This window comes from Microcebus murinus, chromosome 4, assembly GCF_040939455.1.
Source record: "Microcebus murinus isolate Inina chromosome 4, M.murinus_Inina_mat1.0, whole genome shotgun sequence".
NCBI lineage: Eukaryota > Metazoa > Chordata > Mammalia > Primates > Cheirogaleidae > Microcebus > Microcebus murinus.
Window position 1 is genome coordinate 4448654 of NC_134107.1, and position 22885 is coordinate 4471538.

Below are 22885 nucleotides of genomic sequence, written 5' to 3' on the forward strand. Positions count from 1 at the left end.
CGCTCCCTTCTCCCCCAGCCACGTCGGGTTCGCTGCTCAGCACCCCGCAATCTCTGAGCGTCTCCCGCGTGTCCCGGACGCGCCGCCCCTCCGCCCCTGGCGCGTGCCAGACCCCACACGCCTCCCCTGAAGGAAGGAACGTGCGTAAAAAGCTGCAGCCCGCGCGCCCAGGAGCTCCGTCTCGCTTCCCCACCCACGACGACCAGCTCTCTCCCACCAGGCTCCACATCCCGCGCTCGGCTCACTGCAGGGTGGACGGCCTTGCTGCCCCCACCCTCTGGTGCGGTGAGCCGGCGGCTCGGGAACGCGCACGGAGCCTGGGGAGCGCGCAGACGGCGAATGTGGACGCGCACCGAGGCGGGGAAGCAGATGACTGGGAGGGCAGCGGAGGGCGGAAGCTCCGCCGCCGGCGGCGCCTCAGGAAGCCTCAGGCCTGGGGTCTGGGCTTGTGGGGCGGAGGTGGGGTCCCTGCGCGCCTTGGCACTCCTCGCCCCTCCGCTCTCCTGCGCTGAGGGTTCACCAGAAAGCCACGGGCCACGTCGGGCAGAGCGGAAAGGGCGGCCCCCGGGCCCCTTCCCCCGAGGCCGCGAAGGGGCAGGGACTCGGGCGAGCTCGGGCTTCCGGGCGACGCGGGGAGCCTGCTTGGCTCGAGCGGCTTCCTGGCGACCGCGCCCTGAGGCCCCTAGCTCCAGGCCTGGAGCGGCTCGGGGAGACGGCGACCTCCACTCACCTCCGCGAGTCTGAATCGCGACTTCCACTCACCTGCTGCCGGGACCTGGGGCTCGCGCGGCCGCGGGGGCAGGGCGGCTCACCTGAGCCAGGTGCGCAGCGGCGACAGCACGGGCGGCTGCAGGTGCGGCCCCGCCCCGCAGCCAGGGTGAGGGCTGACCCAAGTGTCCTGCTTGCGCCTGAGGCTGGCGCTGAGACTGCCTTGCGCTCAGCCCCGGGAGCCACGGCCGCCTGGGCCTGGGGGCAGTGGCCAAACCGGCCCAACCAGCTCAGGAGAGTCCGCCACCCGCAGGGGCACCTTTGCGGCTCTGCCGCCATCCCCTAGCGTTTCCCGCTCCTCCAGGAAGCCTGTCTCGGCCACCACTCGCCCCAACCAACGCTGCCGGCCACCACTCGCCCCACCAACGCTGCCGTCCTTTCTGGCCACCCCAAAACCCCAGGTGGAGGGAGGAACAGGTGGCCTGAGGTTACTGCCACATTCCAGACCTTGCAGCCTCTGGCCTCAGTTTCTCACCTAACCCTGAGGGCAAACACAATCCACTGGGGCCCAGAAAGCAACAACAAACAGGTTTGATTTTATTACAGAAAATTATGGCTGAAGGGAGCCAGGCCTATGCAGAGACAGGCAGAGAGGTGGGCTCAGCCTTCCCCCAGCCAGTATGGGGGCAGCGCCAGGCCTGGGGCTCGGAAGTCAGAGGGATACCCAGGACACCACGGCTGGATTTTCTGCATTGTGACGGCAGAGGAAGCCCCCATCAGTTCTGTGGGTGCTGGGCCCCCAAGACCCCTCAGATGGGGCAGGCCCCACAGGGCGGCTCTGTAGACATATGGAACTCCAGTGGCCCCTCACACGCTCGGGCCTTCTAGGAGCCCCTTATATGCAGCCTTCCTACAACACGCCTCAACACACACACTCAGCGTTGGGCAGGGGTGGGAGGCTGCAGCGGCTCGAGTCTCAGCTCCCAGTGGCTCTCGCCCCTGGTCCCCTACACCTCAGTGCTCCTGGTGCTGGCGTGGGAGAAGGAGGCCAGGCCAGCCCCCGCCCAGCTCTGCCTCCCTTTCCACATCTTCTCCCGGAGCCTCCGGAACTTATCCTCCAGGACTTTGTTCTTCACCGACTGAGGGATGTCGGGCACGAACCAGGCGGCGATGAGCTTGATGCACAAGGCCACGTGCTGGGGGCACGGTCGGGACAAGCAGGGGTTTCAGGGATTGGGGCCAGGGAGGAGGGCAGAGAGGGAACTTCCCCATCCCCAGCCAGGGGCCCCCTCCCCCTAGCTCTGGCTCACCTCAAAGAGGATGACAAAGGCCAGGCGGATGGCCAGGAGGAACCAGAACTGCTCCGAGAAGTTGTAGTCATGGGCGTTGCGGTAGTCCCTGTACCTGGTGTAGGGAAGTGCTGGAGGTCAGGGGGCAGGAGTGCAGAGGGCATTCGTGGGGGATGGGGGGTTCCACACCTGCACTCGGTCACGTTTTCCGAGCCCTCTATCCCAGCGGGGTCCTGGAAGTCCTTGGTGTAGAAGATGGACAGGCTGTGGTTGACGTAGCCTGTGAGGCAGCTGGAAAGAGGGGAGAGGAGTGTGGGGTAGGGGGGCTGCAAGGTGTGGCCCCTTCAGGCCCCTGGGAGCGAGCCTGCCTCAGTGGGGGCAATCAGGGCAGGGCACTGCACAGACCACCTCATCCATATCCCTACGTGGGAAAGGGCCGCTGGCCAAGCACACCGCCACACCTGGGGGACCCCTGGGACACCACCAGCTGCCGTCCTGGCCAGGGCTAAGGGGAGTCTTGGGGGGGACTGACCCTCTGGAGACCTGGTCTGCAGCTGTGATGGCCCCTTGAGGGCCAGAGCAGTTGGGTGAGACTCTGCTCTGCCCTCCCACACCAGAAGCAAGGACCTAGTTTGGGAGCGGAGCGTTCTGGTGGTGCCTGCTCAGAAAACAGCTGGAGCTGGGACCTGCACCCCCAGTGAGGGCCTAGGTCAGTCATCCCTGAGCTCCAGCCCAGGGTCTGCAGGTTAGGGCAGGACAGCGCCACCCCTCCCCCCACCCCGCAGGTGATCCAGCCATTCCCTGGATAAAGGGTTGGGGCTCCCCTGGGGCTTGGCTGTGGTGGGGCCAGTTCCTCCCAGGGGTCAGACAGCTTGAGGCCTTACTCAACTTCAGAGTGAGCCCCCTGTCGGCACGGGCCATAGCGGTACTTGTAGACCACTCTCGGGATGAACTCAGACGTGAAAGCAATGACCATCCCGTTGGCGATGACCGCTAGCACACCGATGGTCTCCAGAACCTGCAGCCAGGTCCCTAAGCCGGAGCAGTGGGTGAGCCGGTCTGACTCCTCAAGCCCCCACCCCAGCGCTGGGAGCCTGGCTGGCCAAGGGGCCTTGTCATGTCTCTGTCCCTGGCACCCGTGGGCCCAAGGTGTGCATTAGGACATGCCCATCACAGACAGAACATGCCACAGCCCCCCTGCACCCCACCACCATGATGTGGACAGGGAGCGGTCCAGGTGTCCCCCGATTCTGCAGGGGGGACCTCTCAGATGCCCAAGCCTACTCCACCTCCTGGGTCCCCACTCTAGGGAAGCGGGACCCCTTAACCTGGGGCCAAGACTGGGGCCCTCCCTAACACCTCTCTCTCCCTCTCCCCACATCCAGCATGGGTCAGAAGCTGCCTGGCCCCAGCTCCCGCCCTCCTCAGGGCGCCGACGCGGTGGGGGCCTGACCGATGTCCTTGGCGGTGCGCGGTACTAGCCGCCGCTGCAGCCGCACCATCTTGATGGCGTCCAGGCGGATCTCCACGAGGTTGCTGAACAGCGCCAGCAGCGGCGCCAGCGGGAAGGCGGCCACGAAGATGGTGGTGAAGCCGTACTGGATCACTGCGGGGGGGGGGGGTCACGGTCAGGGACAGGGCGCCCGCGGCTCGCGCCCCCCACGCCCCTCCCCCCACTGCGCCCCTCGCCCCACCCACCCCTCACACCCCCCCAGCCTCGATATGCTCGCCACATGCCCCATGCGCCCCGCACCCAATGCGCCCCGCGCCCCCCACGCCCCGGACTCCACGTGCCCCTTGCCACACGCACCCCTCGCCCCACGCACCCCTTGCGCCACGCACCCCTCGCCCCACGCACCCCTCACACCCCCCCCAGCCTCAATATGCTCGCCACATGCCCCATGCGCCCCGCGCCCCCCACGCCCCGGACTCCACGTGCCCCTTGCCACACGCACCCCTCGCCCCACGCACCCCTCACACCCCCCCCGCCTCAATATGCTCGCCACATGCCCCATGCGCCCCACGCCCAATGCACCCCGTGCCCCCCACGCCCCAGACTCCATGCCCTCCCACTCCCCTCACCCCCCATGCCCCTCGCCCCCGCGCCCCCTCCCTGGACCCCCAACTCCCTCACCCCACGACCCTCGCGCCCCCATGCCCCCCCCGCCCCAGCCCCTCGTCCCTCATCCCCTGCGCCCCACTCCCCACGCCCCCACTCCCCGCGCCCCCGCCCCTCATCCCTCGTCCCCGCGCCCCACGCACTCATCTCCATGAACTCGTCGAACAGGCTGAAGGGATAGACGGAGTTCAGGAGGTAGTTGCGCTGCCAGTCCCTGAGCTCGGGGTCCTGGGGCTCCAAGGCGAACAAGCAGCGCCAGCGGTGTGCCAGCCACCTGCGGGTGGGCAAGGACCACCGCGTGGGCGGGGAGGAAGCGGGGCTCGCGCAGCCGGGGCGGGCAGGGGAAAGGCGGGGCGGGACGGCGGGGCGGGCTCTCACGGGCACAGGTACTCGAAGCAGTTGCTGAGCGTCTGCTTGAGGCCCATGATGATGGCCATCTGCAGGAACAGGTCCATCATGCAGCCGCTGAGGTGGCACTGCGGGGCGGGGCGGGCGCTGAGGGGCTGTGTGTTGGAGGGGTCCGGGCGGGCTGAAGGGCCACTGTGCGGGGCGGGGCGTCGGGGAGGGTAGCTCCGCACTGACCTCCTCTAGCTTCCAAAGGCCGGCCAGGCGCGTGGACTTCCCAGGGTGGCCGTTGATCCTGGGGAGGAAAGTGAGGCCTGGGGGAGGTGGGGGCTGCGCCTGCTGGCAGGGTGGGGGTGGAGCAGGACCCAAGAGGGGAGGGGGCAAGCAGAGGGGAGATCAGCCGCCCCCCAGACAGGCTCACGGGCTCGGACACATTCTAGGCAAGGTCTGTTAGGGGTGGCCTCAGTTGCTTCCCATAGAGATTGCACAGGAGGGCCGGGCGCAGTGGCTCACGCCTGTCATCCTAGCACTCTGGGAGGCCGAGGCGGGAGGATCACACAAGGTCAGGAGTTTGAAACCAGCCTGAGCAAGAGGGAGACCCCGTCTCTACTAAAAGTAGAAACAAATTAGCTGGACAACTAAAAATATATAGAAAAGGCCGGGCGCTGTGGCTCACGCCTGTAATCCTAGCTCTTGGGAGGCCGAGGCGGGCGGATTGCTCAAGGTCAGGAGTTCAAAACCAGCCTGAGCAAGAGCGAGACCCCGTCTCTACTATAAATAGAAAGAAATTAATTGGCCAACTGATACATATATAAAAAAAATTAGCCGGGCATGGTGGTGCATGCCTGTAGTCCCAGCTACCCGGGAGGCTGAGGCAGAAGGATCACTTGAGCCCAGGAGTTTGAGGTTGCTGTGAGCTAGGCTGACGCCACGGCACTCACTCGAGCCTGGGCAACAAAGCGAGACTCTGTCTCAAAAAAAAAAAAAAAATATATATATATATATATATATATATATAGAAAAGATTAGCCGGGCATGGTGGCGCATGCCTGTAGTCCCAGCTACTCGGGAGGCTGAAGCAGTAGAATTGCTTGAGCCCAGGAGTTTGAGGTTGCTGTGAGCTAGGCTGACACCATGGCACTCTAGACAGGGGCAACAGAGTGAGACTCTGTTTCAAAAAAAAAAAAAAAGAAAAGCCAGGCGCGGTGGCTCACGCCTGTAATCCTAGCACTCTGGGAGGCCGAGGCGGGAGGATCACACAAGGTCAGGAGTTCAAAACCAGCCTGAGCGAGACCCTGTCTCTACCAAAAATAGAAAGAAATTAATTGACCAATTAAAAAAATATATATACAAAAAATTAGCCGGGCATGGTGGCGCATGCCTGTAGTACCAGCTACTCGGGAGGCTGAGGCAGTAGGATTGCTGAGCCCAGGAGTTTGAGGTTGCTGTGAGCTAGGCTGATGCCACAGCACTCACTCTAGCCTGGGCAACAAAGTGAGACTCTGTCTCAAAAAAAAAAAAAAAGAAAGAAAGAAAGAAAAAAATTGTACAGGCGGTTATATTGTGTTTTAAATTATGTGCTTTCCATAAAATGATAAAAAATATGAACTGTCTTAACCCAAAGGTCAGACTCATGTTCCATGGTGAAATCCTGGGAGCATTCCTGTTACAGTTCATGACAACTATTATTTAACACAGTTCTGGAATTAACTTGCAAATAGACAAGAGAGATATAAAGCAAAAACAGTATAAACATCCAAAGGAAAAAGTTAATATTTTAGGAAATATGACCGGGTGCGGTGGCTCACGCCTGTAATCCTAGCACTCTGGGTGGCTGAGGCAGGTGGATTGCTCAAGGTCAGGAGTTTGAAACCAGCCTGAGCAAGAGTGAGATCCCGTCTCTACTAAAAATAGAAATAAAATTAATTGGCCACCTAATATATATAGAAAATATTAACTGGGCATGGTGGCGCATGCCTGTAGTCTCAGCTACTCGGGAGGCTGAGGCAGGAGGATCGCTTGAGCCCAGGAGTTTGAGGTTGCTGTGAGCTAGGCTGACGCCACGGCACTCTAGCCTGGGCAACAGAGCAAGACTCTGTCTAAAAAAAAAAAAAAAAGAAAAAAGAAAGAAAGAAAGAAAAAAAGAAAACCAATACAGCATCTGTGCCAATTCTCTAGAAAATGATGTTCGATTTCACTGCATTCTTAAAGTAAATCCCACGGAATTTTGAGACAGTTTGACAAAAAGATTCTAAAGTTCACCTAGAATAAACATATGTGGATAACTAAATTTTTAAAAAACTGAAAAAGAAGAAAAGTAGCAGCAGCTAGCCCTCCCCGCAGCGAGGCACGTAACACAGAGAGGCACTAGCACGAGAGGCCTCAGAATCCATAAAAGACCAAAGTATATAAACCCTAATGGAGTTTGGCATATGACAAAGAAGACATTTCTTTTCTTTTTTCTTTTCTTTTTTTTTTTTTTTTTTTTTTTGAGACGGAGTCTCACTCTGTTGCCTGGGCTAGAGTGAGTGCCGTGGCGTCAGCCTAGCTCACAGCAACCTCAGACTCCTGGGCTCAAGCAATCCTCCTGCCTCAGCCTCCCAAGTAGCTGGGACTACAGGCATGCACCACCTTGACCGGCTAAGTTTTTCTATATATTTTTATTTGGCCAATTAATTTCTTTTTATTTTTAGTAGAGATGGGGTCTCGCTCTTGCTCAGGTTGCTCTCAAAAAAAAAAATGACAAAAAAGACACTTTGTATCTGGTGTAATATGGGCAACCGGATACACCTTCTCTTCCCTTTTCTGAGAGACCCCCCCTCACCCCCAGCAAAAAGGCACTGCACTGAACGAGTGGGGACCTAGCCAGGCTCTGGAGCCAGAATGTCTGGCTTTTATTTTTATTTTATTTATTTATTTATTTATTTTTTGAGACAGAGTCTCACTTTGTTGCCCAGGCTAGAGTGAGTGCCATGGTGTCAGCCTAGCTCACAGCAACCTCAAACTCCTGGGCTCAAGCGATCCTCCTGCCTCAGCCTCCCGAGTAGCTGGGACTACAGGCATGCACCACCATGCCCGGCTAATTTTTTGTATATATTTTTAGTTGGCCAATTAATTTCTTTCCATTTATAGTAGAGACGGGGTCTCGCTCTTGCTCAGGCTGGTTTCGAACTCCTGACCTTAAGCGATCCTCCTGCCTCGGCCTCCCAGAGTGCTAGGATTACAGGCGTGGGCCAACTCACCTGGCCTGCCTTTTATTAATATCTATTCCACCACCTATTGCTGTGTGACCTGGAGATTGTTTCTTAACCTCTCTGGTCCTCAGTCACCTCATCTGTAAAGTGGTGATAAGAGAACCCCTTGCCCTGGAGGGCCGTTGTGCAGATTAAATGAGTTGACGAACGTTGGTAGTTAGAATTTAGGATGGAAGTTGCCAAGGATATAAGCTATTCTCATAAAGACCCAAAGCATCTGCCAAGAAATATCAGTTCAGTCCTTAGTTCTCCAACGTGAGTGGACAGCAGCAAATGCTGTCACAGAGGCCCAGCTGTGTGAGAGAGAGGAGCAATGACACAGACACAGGAAAACGAATCTGTTAGGAAACAAGGGACAGGGAACAGGCCGGGTGCAGTGGGTGGCTCACACCTGTAATCCTAGCACTCTGGGAGGCCGAGGCAGGTGGATCACTCAAGGTCAGGAGTTCGAAACCAGCCTGAGTAAGAGTGAGACCCTGTCTCTACTATAAATAGAAAGAAATTAATTGGCCAACTGATATCTACAGAAAAAATTAGCCAGGCATGGTGGCGCATGCCTGTAGTCCCAGCTACTCGGGAGGCTGAGGCAGGAGGATCGCCTGAGCCCAGGAGTCTGAGGTTGCTGTGAGCTAGGCTGACACCACGCACTCACTCTAGCCTGGGCAACAAAGCAAGACTCTGTCTCAAAAAAAAAAAAAAAGAGAGACAGGGAACAGATGGTAACTTATGGGAGGCAAAAAGCCAACTTGACATCCCCTATAAACATGAGAAAGTGATGCTGCAAGTAAAAAGCAGGGAACAACAAAGAATTCTTAAAAATTAAGACTTAAATTGTTGGCCGGGCACGGGGGCTCATGCCTGTAATCCTAGCACTCTGGGAGGCCGAGGCGGGAGGATTGCTTGAGGTCAGGAGTTCGAGACCGGTCTGAGCAAGAGCGAGACTCCCGTCTCTACTAAAGATAGAAAAGAAATTAGCCGGGCATGGTGGCGCATGCCTGTAGTCCCAGCTACTCGGGAGGCTGAGGCAGGAGGATCGCTTGAGCCCAGGGTCGCTTTGAGGTTGCTGTGAGCGAGGCTGACACCACGGCACTCTAGCCTGGGCAACAGAGTGAGACTCTGTCTCAAAAAAAAAAAAAAAAAGCCGGGCGCGGTGGCTCACGCCTGTAATCCTAGCTCTCTGGGAGGCTGAGGCGGGTGGATTGCTCGAGGTCGGGAGTTCGAAACCAGCCTGAGCAAGAGCGAGACCCCGTCTCTACTATAAATAGAAAGAAACTAATTGGCCAACTAATATATATAAAAAAAAATTAGCCGGGCATGGTGGCGAATGCCTGTAGTCCCAGCTACTTGGGAGGCTGAGGCAGTAGGATCGCTTGAGCCCAGGAGTTTGAGGTTGCTGTGAGCTAGGCTGACGCCACGGCACTCACTCTAGCCTGGGCAACAAAGCGAGACTCTGTCTCAAAAAAAAAAAAAAAAAGAAAAGAAAACACCCACAGTATGTTTTCAGCATAAGAGCAGGTACGATCATCCCAGGACAAAGCGAGTCTTGTTCATGGGTGCATGTGTGCACATAAATTCGTAAGAGTCTGGAAGACCCGCTAGTCTGTGGTCTGGGATTGAGGAGCTGGTGTCCCACCAGGCTTCACTGACTTGTTTCTATGTTGGGTTTCCACTTGTTCTGAGCATGAATTATTTAAAGGTGGCGGGGTGGGGGTGAGGGACAAACCCCCAGGGGTTGAGTCAGCAGGGAGGGTCAGAGCGGCGGCCTACCTGCCCAAGATGAAGGCAATGTACACGAGGGAGGAGAAGTGTGCAAAGAACTGCAGGATGAAGAACAGGACCGTGAACTTCCTCTCCCGCTCCGCGAAGGTCCTGGGCTTCTCTGGAATGAGACATGGGCTGTCCCTTGCCAGCCCTGTGGCCCTTGTGTCTCTCCCGATCTGAGCAGCCAGCCTGCTCGAGGGTGAGGCCCAGGGGCAGCAGGAAGGACCCCTCCCCAGGTCTCTGATCTGGGCTCCAAGACTCCCAGCCCCGGATCCTCCCGCTGCGTCTCCTCCTCTCACCAAAGTCACAAAGCTTCAGGGCCACCGCCTTGTTGACCTGCAGGAGGAAGGAGGGCGCTGAGTGGGGCCTGCCAGGCCTCAGGGGACCCCCGGCCCGCCCCCAGCCTGCCACACCCCACCTTGGTCATGATGACTATGGTCATGTAGTGCACCAGGGCCCCGGTCGCCACCACGGCCGTGGTGACCTGCTCCTCCAGGAAGGGCAAGGCCAAGCTGCTGAAGAGGGCGGCGGCCAGCACGCGGTAGACCACCAGGACGTGGGCCATGCCGATCATGAAGCAGATCTGCAGGGTGGCTGGCATGGGTGGGGGCTGGGGAGGGGCTGCCCCGGCTGGGTCCCCCGTCCCCCACGCGGCTTCCCCAGGAATACCATGAGCAGAGACACGGCGAGGATGATGCTGCTGCGCCAGTAGGAGTGCTGGTGCCGCCGGAGCTTGTAGTCGGGGCAGTTAATGAGCTGGAGCGCCATTTCTTCCTGGGGAGGGCCCAGGCAAGCCTCAGAGGCAGGGACGCATGCCTTGGGCCTGGGGACACACACCTCAGACATGGGGACACACCTCAGACGTGGGGACACATGCCGTGGATGCAGGGACACACCTCGGACGTGGGGCACAGACGGGGCGCATGGGGCTGAGAGCACACAGGCCGGGCACAGGGGCCTCAGCGCTGCCTCACCTGGTCCTCGTCCCACCCGTACAGGTCCCAGTGCAGCACCACGCGGGCTCGCTGCCGCTTCCAGATCTCCAGGAACACCGTGGCTGCGTGACAGGAGGGGCGTCAGGTGCGGCCCTGGGGTGGGCCTGGGGTGGCCTTGGGCAGGGCGTGGGGTGGGCCTGGGGTGGCCGTGGGCAGGGCGTGGGGTGGGCCTGGGGTGGCCGTGGGCAGGGCGTGGGGTGGGCCTGGGGTGGCCGTGGGCGGGGGGTGGGGTGGGCCTGGCGCTCAGGCCCCACCTTGCCCCATAGAGGCACCGGGTGGCAACTCACCCCACAGAGCCATGAAGATGGCAAACACCACCGTGCTGTCGTTGTCGAAGAGGTGTGTGAGCTGGGGAGAAGGGGTGTGAGCTGGGGAGAAGGGGGTGCACTGGGGAGAAGGGGGTGCACTGGGGAGAAGGGGTGCGCTGGGGAGAAGGGGTGCGCTGGGGAGAAGGGGTGCGCTGGGGAGAGGGGGGTGCACAGGGGAGAAGGGGGCGCGCCGGGGAGAAGGGGGCGCTAGGGAGAAGGGGGCGCTAGGGAGAAGGGGGCGCTAGGGAGAAGGGGGCGCTAGGGAGAAGGGGGCGCCGGGGAGAAGGGGGCGCTGGGGAGAAGGGGGCGCCGGGGAGAAGGGGGCGCCGGGGAGAAGGGGGCGCTAGGGAGAAGGGGGCGCTGGGGAGAAGGGGGCGCTGGGGAGAAGGGGGCGCGCCGGGGAGAAGGGGTTTCCCTGGGGTGGGCGTCCTCGCCAGCCCCCGCAGACGGTGAGCTCTGCGGTCCCGGGCCTCAGCCCATCTCCACCTGGACACACCTGCTCGCCCTTCCACCCCAGGGGCAGCGAACCTTGGCAAAGGTGCAGGTGTCTGAGAGCCGCTGGAACTTCCGGCCGTGGTCGCCGAGAGGACACAGAAAGATGGTGTGGGCATCACAGATCTCCTTGCTGGGGTGCGGGGATGGGCTGGGGGTGACTCTCCCGGAGCACGGCCCCCGCCTGGCCCACCCGGCCCCGCCCAAGGTCTCCAGGCCCCGCCCACAGGCTGCCATGGCCCCGCCCACCTGATCTGGCTGGACTCGAAGAGAGTGAACCCGCTCAGAAAGATGCCCAGGCCCACCAGGGCTGCGGGCACCAGCATGCAGGTGTACCAGCCGAGCCAGACGAAGTAGAGCGCCACCTTCTCACCGAAGTAGTCCCTGTGGGCACAGCTGTCCCGTTAGGGCGGCCCTCCCTGCCCCCCAGGGTGGCCGCCACAAGGGCCAAGGCCTAGGTGGGGCGTGGCCACACGTGGGGAGGAGTGTCTGTCTTGGTAGCATCAGTGTCCAAACGGGGTCGCGTCCGTGGGACAGGTGCGGGGTGCAGGCATGTCTGTGGGTGCAGGCAACCTGTCGGGCAGTACTACCTGATCTGGTCGATGGGCTGCCTGCGGCCCATTTTCCTCCACTGGGCCCAGGTCTTCTTCAGCTCTGCCTCCCCCTGGCACAGGTGAGGGACTTTGAGAGCTCCTGTCCTGGGCTCCCAGGCCACAGGCCCCCTCCTCCCAGTCACCCTGTCCCTCACCTTGTGCAGGGGGAACTTGGTCTCAAAGACTCCATCCTTCACCAAATCCTCGAATGTCTCTGGGGGGGGGTCACAGGGCATCTTGAGTCCAAGGGGAGTGTGGGCCCAGGGAGACCCTGCCCTTAATACCCTTGTCCCAGCCCCTCCGGCCACCGGCCCACCCAGCCCTTACTTCCATCTGCCGTTGTCTTTCTCAGGATGAAGTCCAGGACTCGGATTCTGAAACCCAAGAGCCAGGTTGGGAGAGCCCCCAGTGAGCTCTGTGGCCCCAAGGTCCTGACCGGCCCTCTGGTCTGGCCAGGCCCACAGCCCTCCCTGTCCTGGAGGGTCCCCCAGACCACCAGCCCTGACCAGAGACCAAAATGCAGAACCCGCCTGGAAGCCCACCGCACACTCTGCAAAGTCCTCCCAGTCCTCCAGGATTGTGGGACTCTGCTGGGCTCCCCTCCACCTGCACATCCCTCCTGGCCTCCCGGCCGCACCCCACTCCAATCGCACCCCCACCTGCTAGTGCTGCATGGCCAGAGCACACCTGAGGTTCATGTGCACAAACCCCCTTGACCCTGGCGAGCTGTTCTGCCTAAGCCCAGACTGCGGCTCAGGGAGGGCGAGGAGGTTCCCACGCCCCACTGCCAGGAGTCTGACCACAGGGCCCCTCTGGGGAGCTTACCCCAGGCCTGCTACCACTGCTCAGACTCCCTCTCACTCCTCCCAGACTGTGGCTCTGCCTTCTCAGGGGCCTCCGCGGCCTGGGAACCACTCCCAGGAGCACCTTGGCCAGCCCCGGCCAGGGCCTGAGAGGGCTAGGTGGGGAGGGGCCGAGGGTGGGCTCCGATGGAGCAGGTGGCTCTCCCTGCCCGGCCTCCAGGTCTGTGCCTGGGAGAGCCAGGAACAGACGTCCAGGAAGGTGCACTCTACCTGAATAGGAGGGGTCTGTGGGGGAGGGTGGCTTTGGAGTCCAGGAGGGCTGGCGGGGCGGGGTGGGGGGGCTCTGGGCCTCTCCAAATCCTGCCCACCCTCCAAGCCTGGCTCGACTCGGGAACTTCAGAACCCTCCAGAGAGGCCGGGCGCGGTGGCTCACGCCTGTAATCCCAGCACTCTGGGAGGCCGAGGCGGGTGGATCGCTCAAGGTCAAGAGTTCAAAACCAGCCTGAGCAAGAGCGAGACCCCGTCTCTACTAAAAATAGAAAGAAATTAATTGGCAAAAAAATAATTAGCCAGGCATGGTGGTGTATGCCTGTAGTCCCAGCTACTCGGGAGGCTGAGGCAGAAGGATTGGTTAAGCCCAGGAGTCTGATGTTGCTGTGAGCTAGGCTGACACCACGGCACTCTAGCCTGGGCAATAGAGTGAGATTCTGACTCAAAAAAAAAAAAAAAAAAGAATCCTCCAGAGGTCATCACCCCTCATCACGGACATGGAAACTGAGGCACGGTGCCACGCCGACACAGCCAGTGGGTCTGAGCCCTTGTGGCCTTCACCCTGAGACCACATGGGGCCAGTTATCCTGCATCAGGGGACACCTGGAGCCTTGGACGTGGCCCCTCGCTCCACCTGGACCAGGCTGTGGGTGGGCGAGGGGCTCTGGGCAGGGCCTCTCACCTGGTGGTGGCTGGGATGGGGCTCAGCGTCTCTGTCTCTGGCTCCACTCTGGACCCAGGGCCCTCGGGGTCCAGGAGCAGGGCGCGGTACAGGTCAAAGATGCTGTTGTCGGCTCGGATCCCAAAGAACACCTTTTTCTTGTCTCTATTCACCTGGGGTGGGGGCCACATGGGACCCTCTGTTCCACCTGGGAACCCTTCCTCTGCAGCCACTGCCACTCGCCTGTCCCAGCACCTTGGGCACAAGGCCACGGCCCCCTCCCCAGCCCCCTCCCCTGGGCCCCTTTGGGACAGGGGCGCACCTTGAAATAGAAGCCCTTTCTCCTGAGCTCCTCCAGGAACTGCTGCTGCTGGTACACCTGCCTGGGCTTTCCCTGGGTGCTACGGTTGGCCACGAGGACATAGTCCCATTGCTCAGAGGCCTCGGTCTGCAGGAGGGAGGTGCATGGCTGAGGGCAGGGGCACAGGCAGGGCAAGCAGGCCCAGGCCCAGAAGGGGTCCCCCAACACTCACCTTGCAAGCATGGATCTCCCTCAGCGGGAAGCTGTCCGCTTCTGTTCCCACCAGGATCGGGAGGCTCTCGTAGCCCTGGGGGTTGGTGGCAGACAAAGGGATTTGGGGAGCAGCAGGGTGGGAGAGCCGGCTGGGCCACCCTTTGGGGTGCTCAAGCCCTGAGGGGTCAAGACGCACTGCCCCTCCTTCACAGCACTGGGGGAGGGGCAGCTGAGAACAAGTGACAGGTGACTTCAGGGGCAGGTGGGTTCAGGTGGTGGCAGCAGCAGGGCAGGGCCGGAGGGCCAAGACTGCAACAGCCAGTGGAGGTGTGTGTGGGGCCTGCGGGAAGAGCTCCTGCTCATCACACAGGAGCCCCAGGAGCGGCCAGCCGACCAGCACGGGCGCTTGCGGGCTGCTGGCGGCCTGAGCACAGCGAGCAAATGTCAGACACACCGTGCACCACGTTTAAACTCAACCCCCCTAGACTGGACCCCACGGCCTGGCCGTCCACCCTTGAGGATGAACACAAGGGCATGTGCATGGTAGCACCGTCTCGTAGCCCCCTGGGGGTGGATGCTGAGCTCCTCCACACACCTGTCCCGGACAGGTGACACCAAGGTGCCTCGGCCACATGTGTCTGAGGAGTAATTGTGTGGCCCTCAGGGACAGACAGCGGGGTGAGTCAGGAGGAAGGGGCTTCCTGGGCCTCAGAGTCGTCCCCTGACCATGACTGGGTAGCCTGGGGGAGTCGAAAACCCTTCTGTGTTCCTTCCTCTTTTTTTTTGAGACAGTCTTGCTCTGTTGCCTGGGTAGAGTGCCGTGGCGTCAGCCTAGCTCACTGCAACCTCCAACTCCTGGGCTCAAGCCATCCTCCCACCTTGGCCTCCAGGAGTGCTGGGAATACAGGTGTGAGCCACCCTGCCTGGCCTCTCCTCCCTTTTTGCGTGTGGGCTGGACCTAGTGACTCATGAAGACAGCGTGGGCAGGGGAGAACAGTCCCTTTGCACGCCCTGCAGACCCACTGAGGAGGGTGAAGGTTGCCTACAATGTCATTTTTTTTTTTTTTTTTTTTGATACAGAGTCTCACTCTGTTGCCTGGGCTAGAGTGCCGTGGCATCAGCCTAGCTCACAGCAACCTCAAACTCCTGGGCTCAAGCCATCCTCCTGCCTCAGCCTCCCGAGTAGCTGGGACTACAGGCATGGGCCGCCATGTGCAGCTAATTTTTTGTATATATTTTTAGTTGGCCAATTTCTTTCTATTTTTAGTAGAGATGGGGTCTCGCTCTTGCTCAGGCTTGTCTCGAACTCCTGACCTTGAGCAATCCTCCCGCCTGGGCCTCCCAGAGTGCTAGGATGACAGGCTACAATGTCATCTTGATGTCAGGGACCCCAAGGGACATGAGGAGACAGGACATGTCCTCCTCCCTCCCTGAGAGGAAACACTGGACAAGTCCAAACGGAGGGACGTCCCCAGGAGCCTGGCCACACTCACAGAGGTTACAGTACCAAGACATGGAGGGATGGGGCTGTCCCAGCTGGCAGTGCCTGGGGAGGCACAGGGACCCCAGAAGGACAAGGCCTGCAGCAGGAGCGTACCATGAGAGGGGTGAGCATGCTGGGAGCTGTGTCCACCCAAGCACCCTGCCCAACCACCCCCCTGCACCCCGCAGCCAAGTCCAGTTTCTCTCCCAGACTGGGCAGGCAGCAGGGGCGCTGCCCACTCACCCACCATCCCCAGGACGGGAGTCAGGGGAGCCGGTCTAGCCCAGGCTGTCTCTCTGTGTGTCAGACCCTGCTCCTGCTGGGCCAGGTCGTCCCCTGCCAGCTGCCAGCTGCAATCCCTGCCAAGCCCAACACCTGCCTCCTCCAGAAAGTCTCCCTGGACTGCTCCAGCCAGTCGGCCCTCGAGGGCTGCCAGGTGAAACAGGCCACCCAGCACATCTGAGTTTCAGATTAGCACAGGTACTTATTAGTGTAAGTGTGTACCGACTATTGCATGGGACATACTTACACCAAAAGAATTGTTTACCTGAAATTCAAATTGTTTGGCTAAGTCTGCAGCCCTGCTCCAGTCCACACCCCACCCACCCCCACACACACACCCACACACACGCACAAAGGAGCTGCTGGCTCCAGGTCGGGGCCTGGTCTGCCCCCTCGCTCACTCTGCCTCCATCTCAGAAGCCAGGAAATGCATCACACCCAACAACAGACTGGCAGGTGCTCGGGCAGAAGACGCCCCAGTCACATGCAGAAGGGGCTAACGCAGGCATCTTCTCTGGGCCTGGCCTCCTGGGCACTGAGGTTCTCGCCCCAGGGTGTTCACGGGGCTCCCTCGGCCCTCTGGCCCCTCTGAGAGTGGCCATTCCCTCTGCCCACGTCAGCCCTTCCTCTTCCTCTGACAACACTCTCCCCTTCTGCCTGACTCACGAGTACTGCCCGTCTTGCCACCGAGAGCCACAGACACCTGCGCTAAGGTGTGGCATGCAGCACCTGAAACTTCTCCCCCGTCTTGGGTCAAAAGAGAAGCCCTGGCCGGGCGCGGTGGCTCAACGCCTGTCATCCTAGCACTCTGGGAGGCCAAGGCGAGAGGATCCTTTGAGCTCAGGAGTACAAGACCAGCCTGAGCAAGAGCGAGACCCCCCGTCTCTACTATAAATAGAAATAAATTAATTGGCCAACTAAAAATATAGAGAAAAAATTAGCCGGGCATGGTGGCGTGTGGCTGTAGTCCCAGGTGCTCGGGAGGCTGAGGCATGAGGATCGCTTGAGCCCATGTGTGTGGTGAGGTTGCTGTGAGCTAGGCTGACTCCACGACACTCTAGCCCGGGCAACAGAGTGAGACTCTGTCTCAAACAAACAAACAAACAAATAAATAAAAGAGAAGCCTCTGGCTGGGAAAGGTACCTCTGTCTCAGGGGTCACTGGCACCCGGCTCTGTGGCTTGCCCAGGTAAGGGCCAGGAAGTGCCACGTGCAGGAACCAGTGAGTGGAAGGTTCCTTACCTGACCTAGAGCCCAGGAGGAGCCCTCCCGTCCCACGTGTCCATGTCCCCACCTCCTCTGGCAGAGGCTGGAACTAGAGACCCCCTCACATGGGTGAGGACCAAAGCTGAAGAGCAGGTGGGGGGGCTCACACCGGGCAGGACTTTGGGGTGACTCGGACAGAGGAGCCTAGGAGGGGGACTGTCCGTGGGGAACTCTCAAAGTGGGAGGGACAGAAAGCCCCCTCCCCACCAAAGACAAAGTGCAGCTTTGGGACGTTGCCCCAAGCCTCTCAGAATCACCCTCCCTGGGGGCTGGGGTGTGAGTCGGACCCGTGGACAGTGACGCCACCCAAGGCGTCTGCCAGGCCATCCCCACCATGGACATGGGCTGCTGGACAGGGTTCCCAGGCAAAGCTACCCACGCACCTGGGGGCTGCACTGGTCCCTGGCTGCCCTCAGCTGCCCCCTGGGCTGGGGCCACAGCCACTTGCGCAGGCAGGTGAGAGGGCCCCAGCCCAGCCCCCGACAGCCAGGTGGGAGAGGCTCGGAGACTCTGCTGCCCTTACCCTCTGGGCCAGGGAGCCCAGCACCATGGACACAGCCCCTGGCCCAGGGTCAGGCTCTCCGTCTGCCCATCTGTCCTCCAGGCCAGTATTTACAGACCACACCTCATGGTCCCCTAGCCTGACACCCACAGGACCCCGGCTTCTCAGCACGACCTACGGTACCCTCACCAGGTGGGGTTCACCCGAAGTCTCCCCTTCAGCCAGGCGGACTGCTCCCTCAGCTCACCTGAAGCAAGGTGTTCAGGACCCCAGCCCAGATCTGTGAAGCCGTGTGTGGACACACCAGGCTCCCAGATCCTCAGGGCAAGGGTCTGGGTGACCCACCCACTCAGCCTTGCCATGTGTGGACCCACACGGTGCAGGTTCTAGCAAGACAGCTGGCAGAGGAGGGGATGGGTATATACGACCAAACGAGTAAGATATGCAACGTTTGGGGGATGGACACGCTTGAAGCTCTTACTCAATGGGGGGAGGGAGGCATGGGCAATATATATAACCTTAACACTTGTACCCCCATAATATGCTAAAATAAAATAAATAAATAAAGGCCGGGCACAGTGGCTCACACCTGTAATCCCAGCACTCTGGGAGGCCGAGGTGGGTGGATCACTCGAGGTCAGGAGTTCGAAACCAGCCTGAGCAAGAGCGAGACCCCGTCTCTGCTATAAATAGAAAGAAATTAATTGGCCAACTAATATATATATAGAGAAAAAACTAGCCGGGCATGGTGGCGCATGCCTGTAGTCCCAGCTACTCGGGAGGCTGAGGCAGGAGGATCGCTTGAGCCCAGGAGTTTGAGGTTGCTGTGAGCTAGGCTGACACCACAGCACTCACTCTAGCCCAGGCAACAAAGCAAGACTCTGTCTCCAAAAAAATAAAAATAAATAAATAAATAAATAAATAAAATAAAATAAAAAAGACAGCTGGCAGGCCCTGGCTCTCTGTGCCTCAGTTTTCTCATCTGTAGAATTGGGTGACCCTCACCCCTGCCTCACAGTCACCCCAAAGATGTGCCCATGCAGCAAGAGGGTGGATGAAACCACACAGCTGGACACTGTCCTCCCTCCTGTCCTTCCCGCCCCAGCCCTACAGGCCACACTCCCTGTGGTCCGGCCCCTTCCCTGCCAGCTCCAGATCCTGGGTGGGCAGAGAAGAGCTGTGCAGGTGTGACCCCTCCCAGCTCCGGAGCAGGCCTGGCCAGAGGGTCCACGGTCATGCATGTGTGGCATCACTGCGTCCCAAAGCCTGTCACACCCCTCAGCAGCACTCTGGGCCCTCCGGGTTAGGGTCAGGGTTAGGGTCAGGCACCAAGAGGGGCTCTCCTGCCCCCACCACCGTGCACGAGCCCCGAGAGGCCCACCTTGCTGAGCCAGGGCTCCTCACCTCCACCCAGCCTGGACACCCACTGACCACCCTCCCTGAGCAAGCCCTCCCCTCCTGGCTCTGCTCTCTGAGCTCCCAAAGCCATAGCCTGCCCCTCCCCCTGGCTGGCCACCGTCTGTCCTCTGTCAGTTCATCCTTTCACGTGTCTGTTCCCCCGGACACTGGTGCAGGGGCCTGTCCTGTGTGCAGCCATTGCAGGTGAGGGTGCACATGGCGGCTGCCACTACTTGGCAGGGAGGTGGCCTTGCAGGGAAAGAGGTTGGTAGAAGGCAAAAAAGTGGAGCAGCATTCCAGGGAGAGAAAGCATGTGTGGACAGGCCCTGAGGGGCAGGGTGCAGTCAGTGCCCAGGACTCAGCATTCAGTACCTCCCATGGACTCATCACTCAGTACCTGCAGGAACCAAACACTCAGTGCTCCTCAGGGACTAAGCACTAAGCACCTCCCAGGGACTTAGTACTCTTCACCTGCAAGGATTTAGTAGCTACCTCTCCTGGTGACTCAGTACTTAGCACCTATGAGGACTGAATCTTAGTCCTCCCAGGGACTCAGTCCTTAGCACCCCAGCTTTGCAGAAGCATAAAGGGCCAGCAATGGCTGTCCGGAGGGGAGGCTGCAGGTTGGCAGAAGCCAGACCGGAGAAGTCTGCCCAGGCAGCTGGGGAGCTCAGATGTCAGCAGGGGGAAGAAGGGAGCCATGGAAGGGGTCGGAGCAAAGGAGGGGCAAGCCCACACCAAGTCCTCTCGAATGCCCCTCCTTTGAAGGACTGATACTCTCACCTTAGACAAACCGGGTCCCCACCCACCCCTGCCAGCGCTGAGCCTCCTCCACCCCCAGCTTGGGGCTGGCACGGGGAAGGAAGGGGCTGGCAGAGGGGACCCTGGGGCCAGGCCACCAGGTGTCCACATGCTGGCCTGAGCAGCCAGGGTGCCCGGGCTGCACCTGGAAGGGCCAAGAGCCCTGGACAGAGGTGGAGTGAGAGGCGGAGAGGGAGGCTGGTTTCACTCTGCACCGCAGCCCTCGGCCAGCCCGAATTGACCTCTTCCCTGGCAGAGGGGAAAGGGCATCTTCCCGGGTGTTCCTCTGCCCCTTCCCTGAGCCCCATAGCCCTCTGCTCTGCCCCTGGAACCAGAATCCAGCAGTGGCAGGACCCCCAGGAGCAGAGGGTCACCACCTAGCTGGCTGCCCTGTTCCTCCCCAACCCCAAGTCTGCCCACCCTGGAGCCCTGTGCTCCCTCCCGCTCAGGTGCCAGCTGCAGGGCAGAGTCGCAGGTCTGGGGGTCCTGGTCAACAGGCAGGGTCAGGGTGGGCGTGCCCTCTCCTTGGATTGGGTACTCCAGTAGAGACCCAGGTCCCACAGGCTCACTAAGAGCCCAGCCCTGCGGTCCCAAGAACCCCAGGCTGGGTGGGAGGAAAGCTGACCCCAGAGGTCAGGGGTGCTCCTGGGTCCATCCCAGCTCTGGCTGCCCTCACGGCCCTGGCTCTCGGTAGGGAGCCCCCCCCACAGGCGCTCCCAGGTTAGGCGTCTGGGGCCCGGGGATGGCGGATGGGCATGGCAGGAAGGGGTCCACAGGTGTGGACCCCGCAGGGCCATCGCTCACCTGCATGCCGCGTCCTGGAGTCCTGGCAGGTGGCTGACCGAGTGCAGCCGGCTGGGAGGTGGCACATCTACCTGACTTCCGCGTGGGACTTGCCCCTCCTCCTACTTGGTCCCTCCCGCCTTCCTGACCCTGCCAGGTGCAGGGGGGAGGAGCCAGCCCCGGCCAGGAAAGCCCCCACCCCCGGGGCCTCGTATACCTTCGGGGTGGGAGGGGCTGGGGACAGGTGGGGGTGGGGGAGTCTCCTGGTGGTACCCCTGCCCTTCCCCCACAGGCCATCACCCTGCCCTGGGGAGGGGGCTTTGCTGTAAGAGGGGGCTCCCTGGCATCCCCTCCTGGGGGAAGCAGCTGGGCAGGGAGGCCTCCACAGATGGGCACTGGCCATACCCCAGCCGTGACTCTCTGACCCCAGGGCACACCCCCACGCTCCCCCCTGCACCCGACCCTCCACCTCCACGCCTGTCCAGGGCTTATCCCCTTAGCGAGGAAATGGTGCAGAGAGGATTCAGCACGAGGCAGACCCCTCACTTCTCCCACTGAGCCCCTGTCGTGTGGACCCCAGCTGGTGGGCCCCTGGGCTCTGGGGGACACCTGGCTGGCTGAGCTGCGTGGAGGACTGAGGGGGAGGCCCCCACATCCCCAGTTCCAAGCAGTTCTGGGCCAGCTAGGGCGGCCTGAGAGTGACCCTCCCGTGGGAGCGCCCCGAGGAGAGAGAGCAGATTGTCCCAACAGGGAGGGCACCAGACCAGTGGGACATGGCGGGCATATCCACAGCGTGTGGCAAGGAGGTCACCTCTGAAAGCTGCTGCCAAGCTGAGGAGGCAGGGCCAGAGCTCTTCAGGCAGGGCAGCTGGGTGGCAGGGAGCACCCCGGTGTCACTGGGGGGGAGGGAGCACCCCCTGGCATCATGGGGGGGCAGGGAGCACCACCAGCATGATGAGGGAGGGCAGGGAGCACCTCCTGGCATCATGAGGGGGCAGGGAGCACCACCAGCATGATGGGGGAGGGCAGGGAGCACCTCCGGCATCACAGGTGGGGAGCACCCCCTGGCATCATGGGGGGCAGGGAGCACCTCCAGCATGATGGGGGAGGGCAGGGAGCACCCCTGGCATGATGGGGGAGGGCAGGGAGCACCCCCAGCATGATGGGGGAGGGCAGGGAACACCCCTGGCATCATGGGGGAGGGCAGGGAGCACCCCCGGCATCATGGGGGAGGGCAGGGAGCACCCCAGCATCATGGCACCCCATCATCCAGCCCAGCAGCATTGTCTTGCAGTTCAGGTGCAGCCTTAGGGTCTGTTTGCTCCAGTTTCCCCAAGGAACAATCTGGCCCCTCCCACATTTCTTCCTGGGGGCCCCAGGCTGTGATAGCAGCAGGGACCAGGATTAAACAAGGAGGTGGGAAAGAGGCAACTCCATTGCAGCCACAGTCCAGATGGAATGAGTTAAGATTTGCACGATGGCCGGCGCGGTGGCTCACGCCTGTAATCCTAGCTCTCTGGGAGGCCGAGGCGGGTGGATTGCTCAAGGTCGGGAGTTCGAAACCAGCCTGAGCATAGAGCAAGACCCCATCTCTACTATAAATAGAAAGAAATTAATTGGCCAACTAATATATATAGAAAAAATTAGCCAGGCATGGTGGCACATGCCTGTAGTCCCAGCTACTTGGGAGGCTGAGGCAGGAGGATTGCCTGAGCCCAGGAGTGTGAGGTTGCTGTGAGCTAGGCTGACGCCACGGCACTCACTCTAGCCTGGGCAGCAAAGTGAGACTCTGTCTCAATAAATAAATAAATAAAAATATATAGAAAAAATTAGTTGGGCATGGTGGCGCATGCCTGCAGTCCCAGTTACTTGGGAGGCTGAGGCAGGAGGATCGCTTGAGCCCAGGAGTGTGAGGTTGCTGTGAGCTAGGCTGATGCCACGGCACTCACTCTAGCCCGGGCAACACAGTGAGACTCTGTCTCAAAAAAAAAAACAAAACAAAGATTCGTGTGATGGAAAACCCTAAGTGGTGGTGGCTTAAACTAGCTTCTGTATTTCCCTCTCCCACAGACGAAGCCTGGAGTTAGCTAGTCCTATACTAGGACTTGCTGATTCGTAGTCACCAAGGACCCAGAATCCCTTTAACCTGTTGCTCCACCACCTGAAACACATGGTCCTGCCACATGGCCCAAGATGGCTGCCTGGGCTCTGAGCACCACAGCCACATTCCAGCCAGCAGGAAGAGGAAGGGGTGAAAGA

The 22885-nt window shown here is 60.4% G+C and overlaps 1 protein-coding gene across 2 annotated transcripts; it reads right to left on the reverse strand.

The window, feature by feature from the left end:
• Positions 1–1311: 1311 nt before the first annotated feature.
• On the reverse strand, positions 1312–20747 carry ANO9 (anoctamin 9). 2 transcript variants are annotated; one of them, XM_076001587.1, is made up of 23 exons: positions 20648–20747; positions 14132–14206; positions 13921–14046; positions 13620–13771; positions 12192–12238; positions 12020–12078; positions 11862–11935; positions 11521–11655; positions 11308–11404; positions 10759–10819; positions 10451–10533; positions 10146–10246; positions 9895–9991; positions 9776–9812; positions 9483–9594; positions 4699–4756; positions 4495–4592; positions 4260–4390; positions 3451–3603; positions 2882–3029; positions 2187–2288; positions 2019–2112; positions 1312–1904 (listed from the first exon to the last, which is right to left on the reverse strand). In XM_076001587.1, exons 1-23 carry the CDS (start codon positions 20651–20653, stop codon positions 1716–1718), a joined length of 2235 nt encoding a protein of 744 aa, XP_075857702.1. In that variant the 5' UTR covers positions 20654–20747; the 3' UTR covers positions 1312–1715. The 2 variants fall into 2 exon arrangements, with proteins under 2 accessions (XP_075857702.1, XP_012625012.1); XM_012769558.3 differs by having other exon boundaries at positions 9895–10059; positions 10146–10250.
• Between the last annotated feature and the right edge of the window lie 2138 nt (positions 20748–22885).

Coding starts and splice junctions, on each gene's coding strand:
- ANO9 (XM_012769558.3), bottom strand. Junction 11,936..12,019: donor CCAAGTTCCCCCTGCACAAG/GTGAGGGACAGG, acceptor CACCTGTGCCAG/GGGGAGGCAGAGCTGAAGAA. Junction 3,030..3,450: donor GCGCACCGCCAAGGACATCG/GTCAGGCCCCCA, acceptor GCTCCGGCTTAG/GGACCTGGCTGCAGGTTCTG.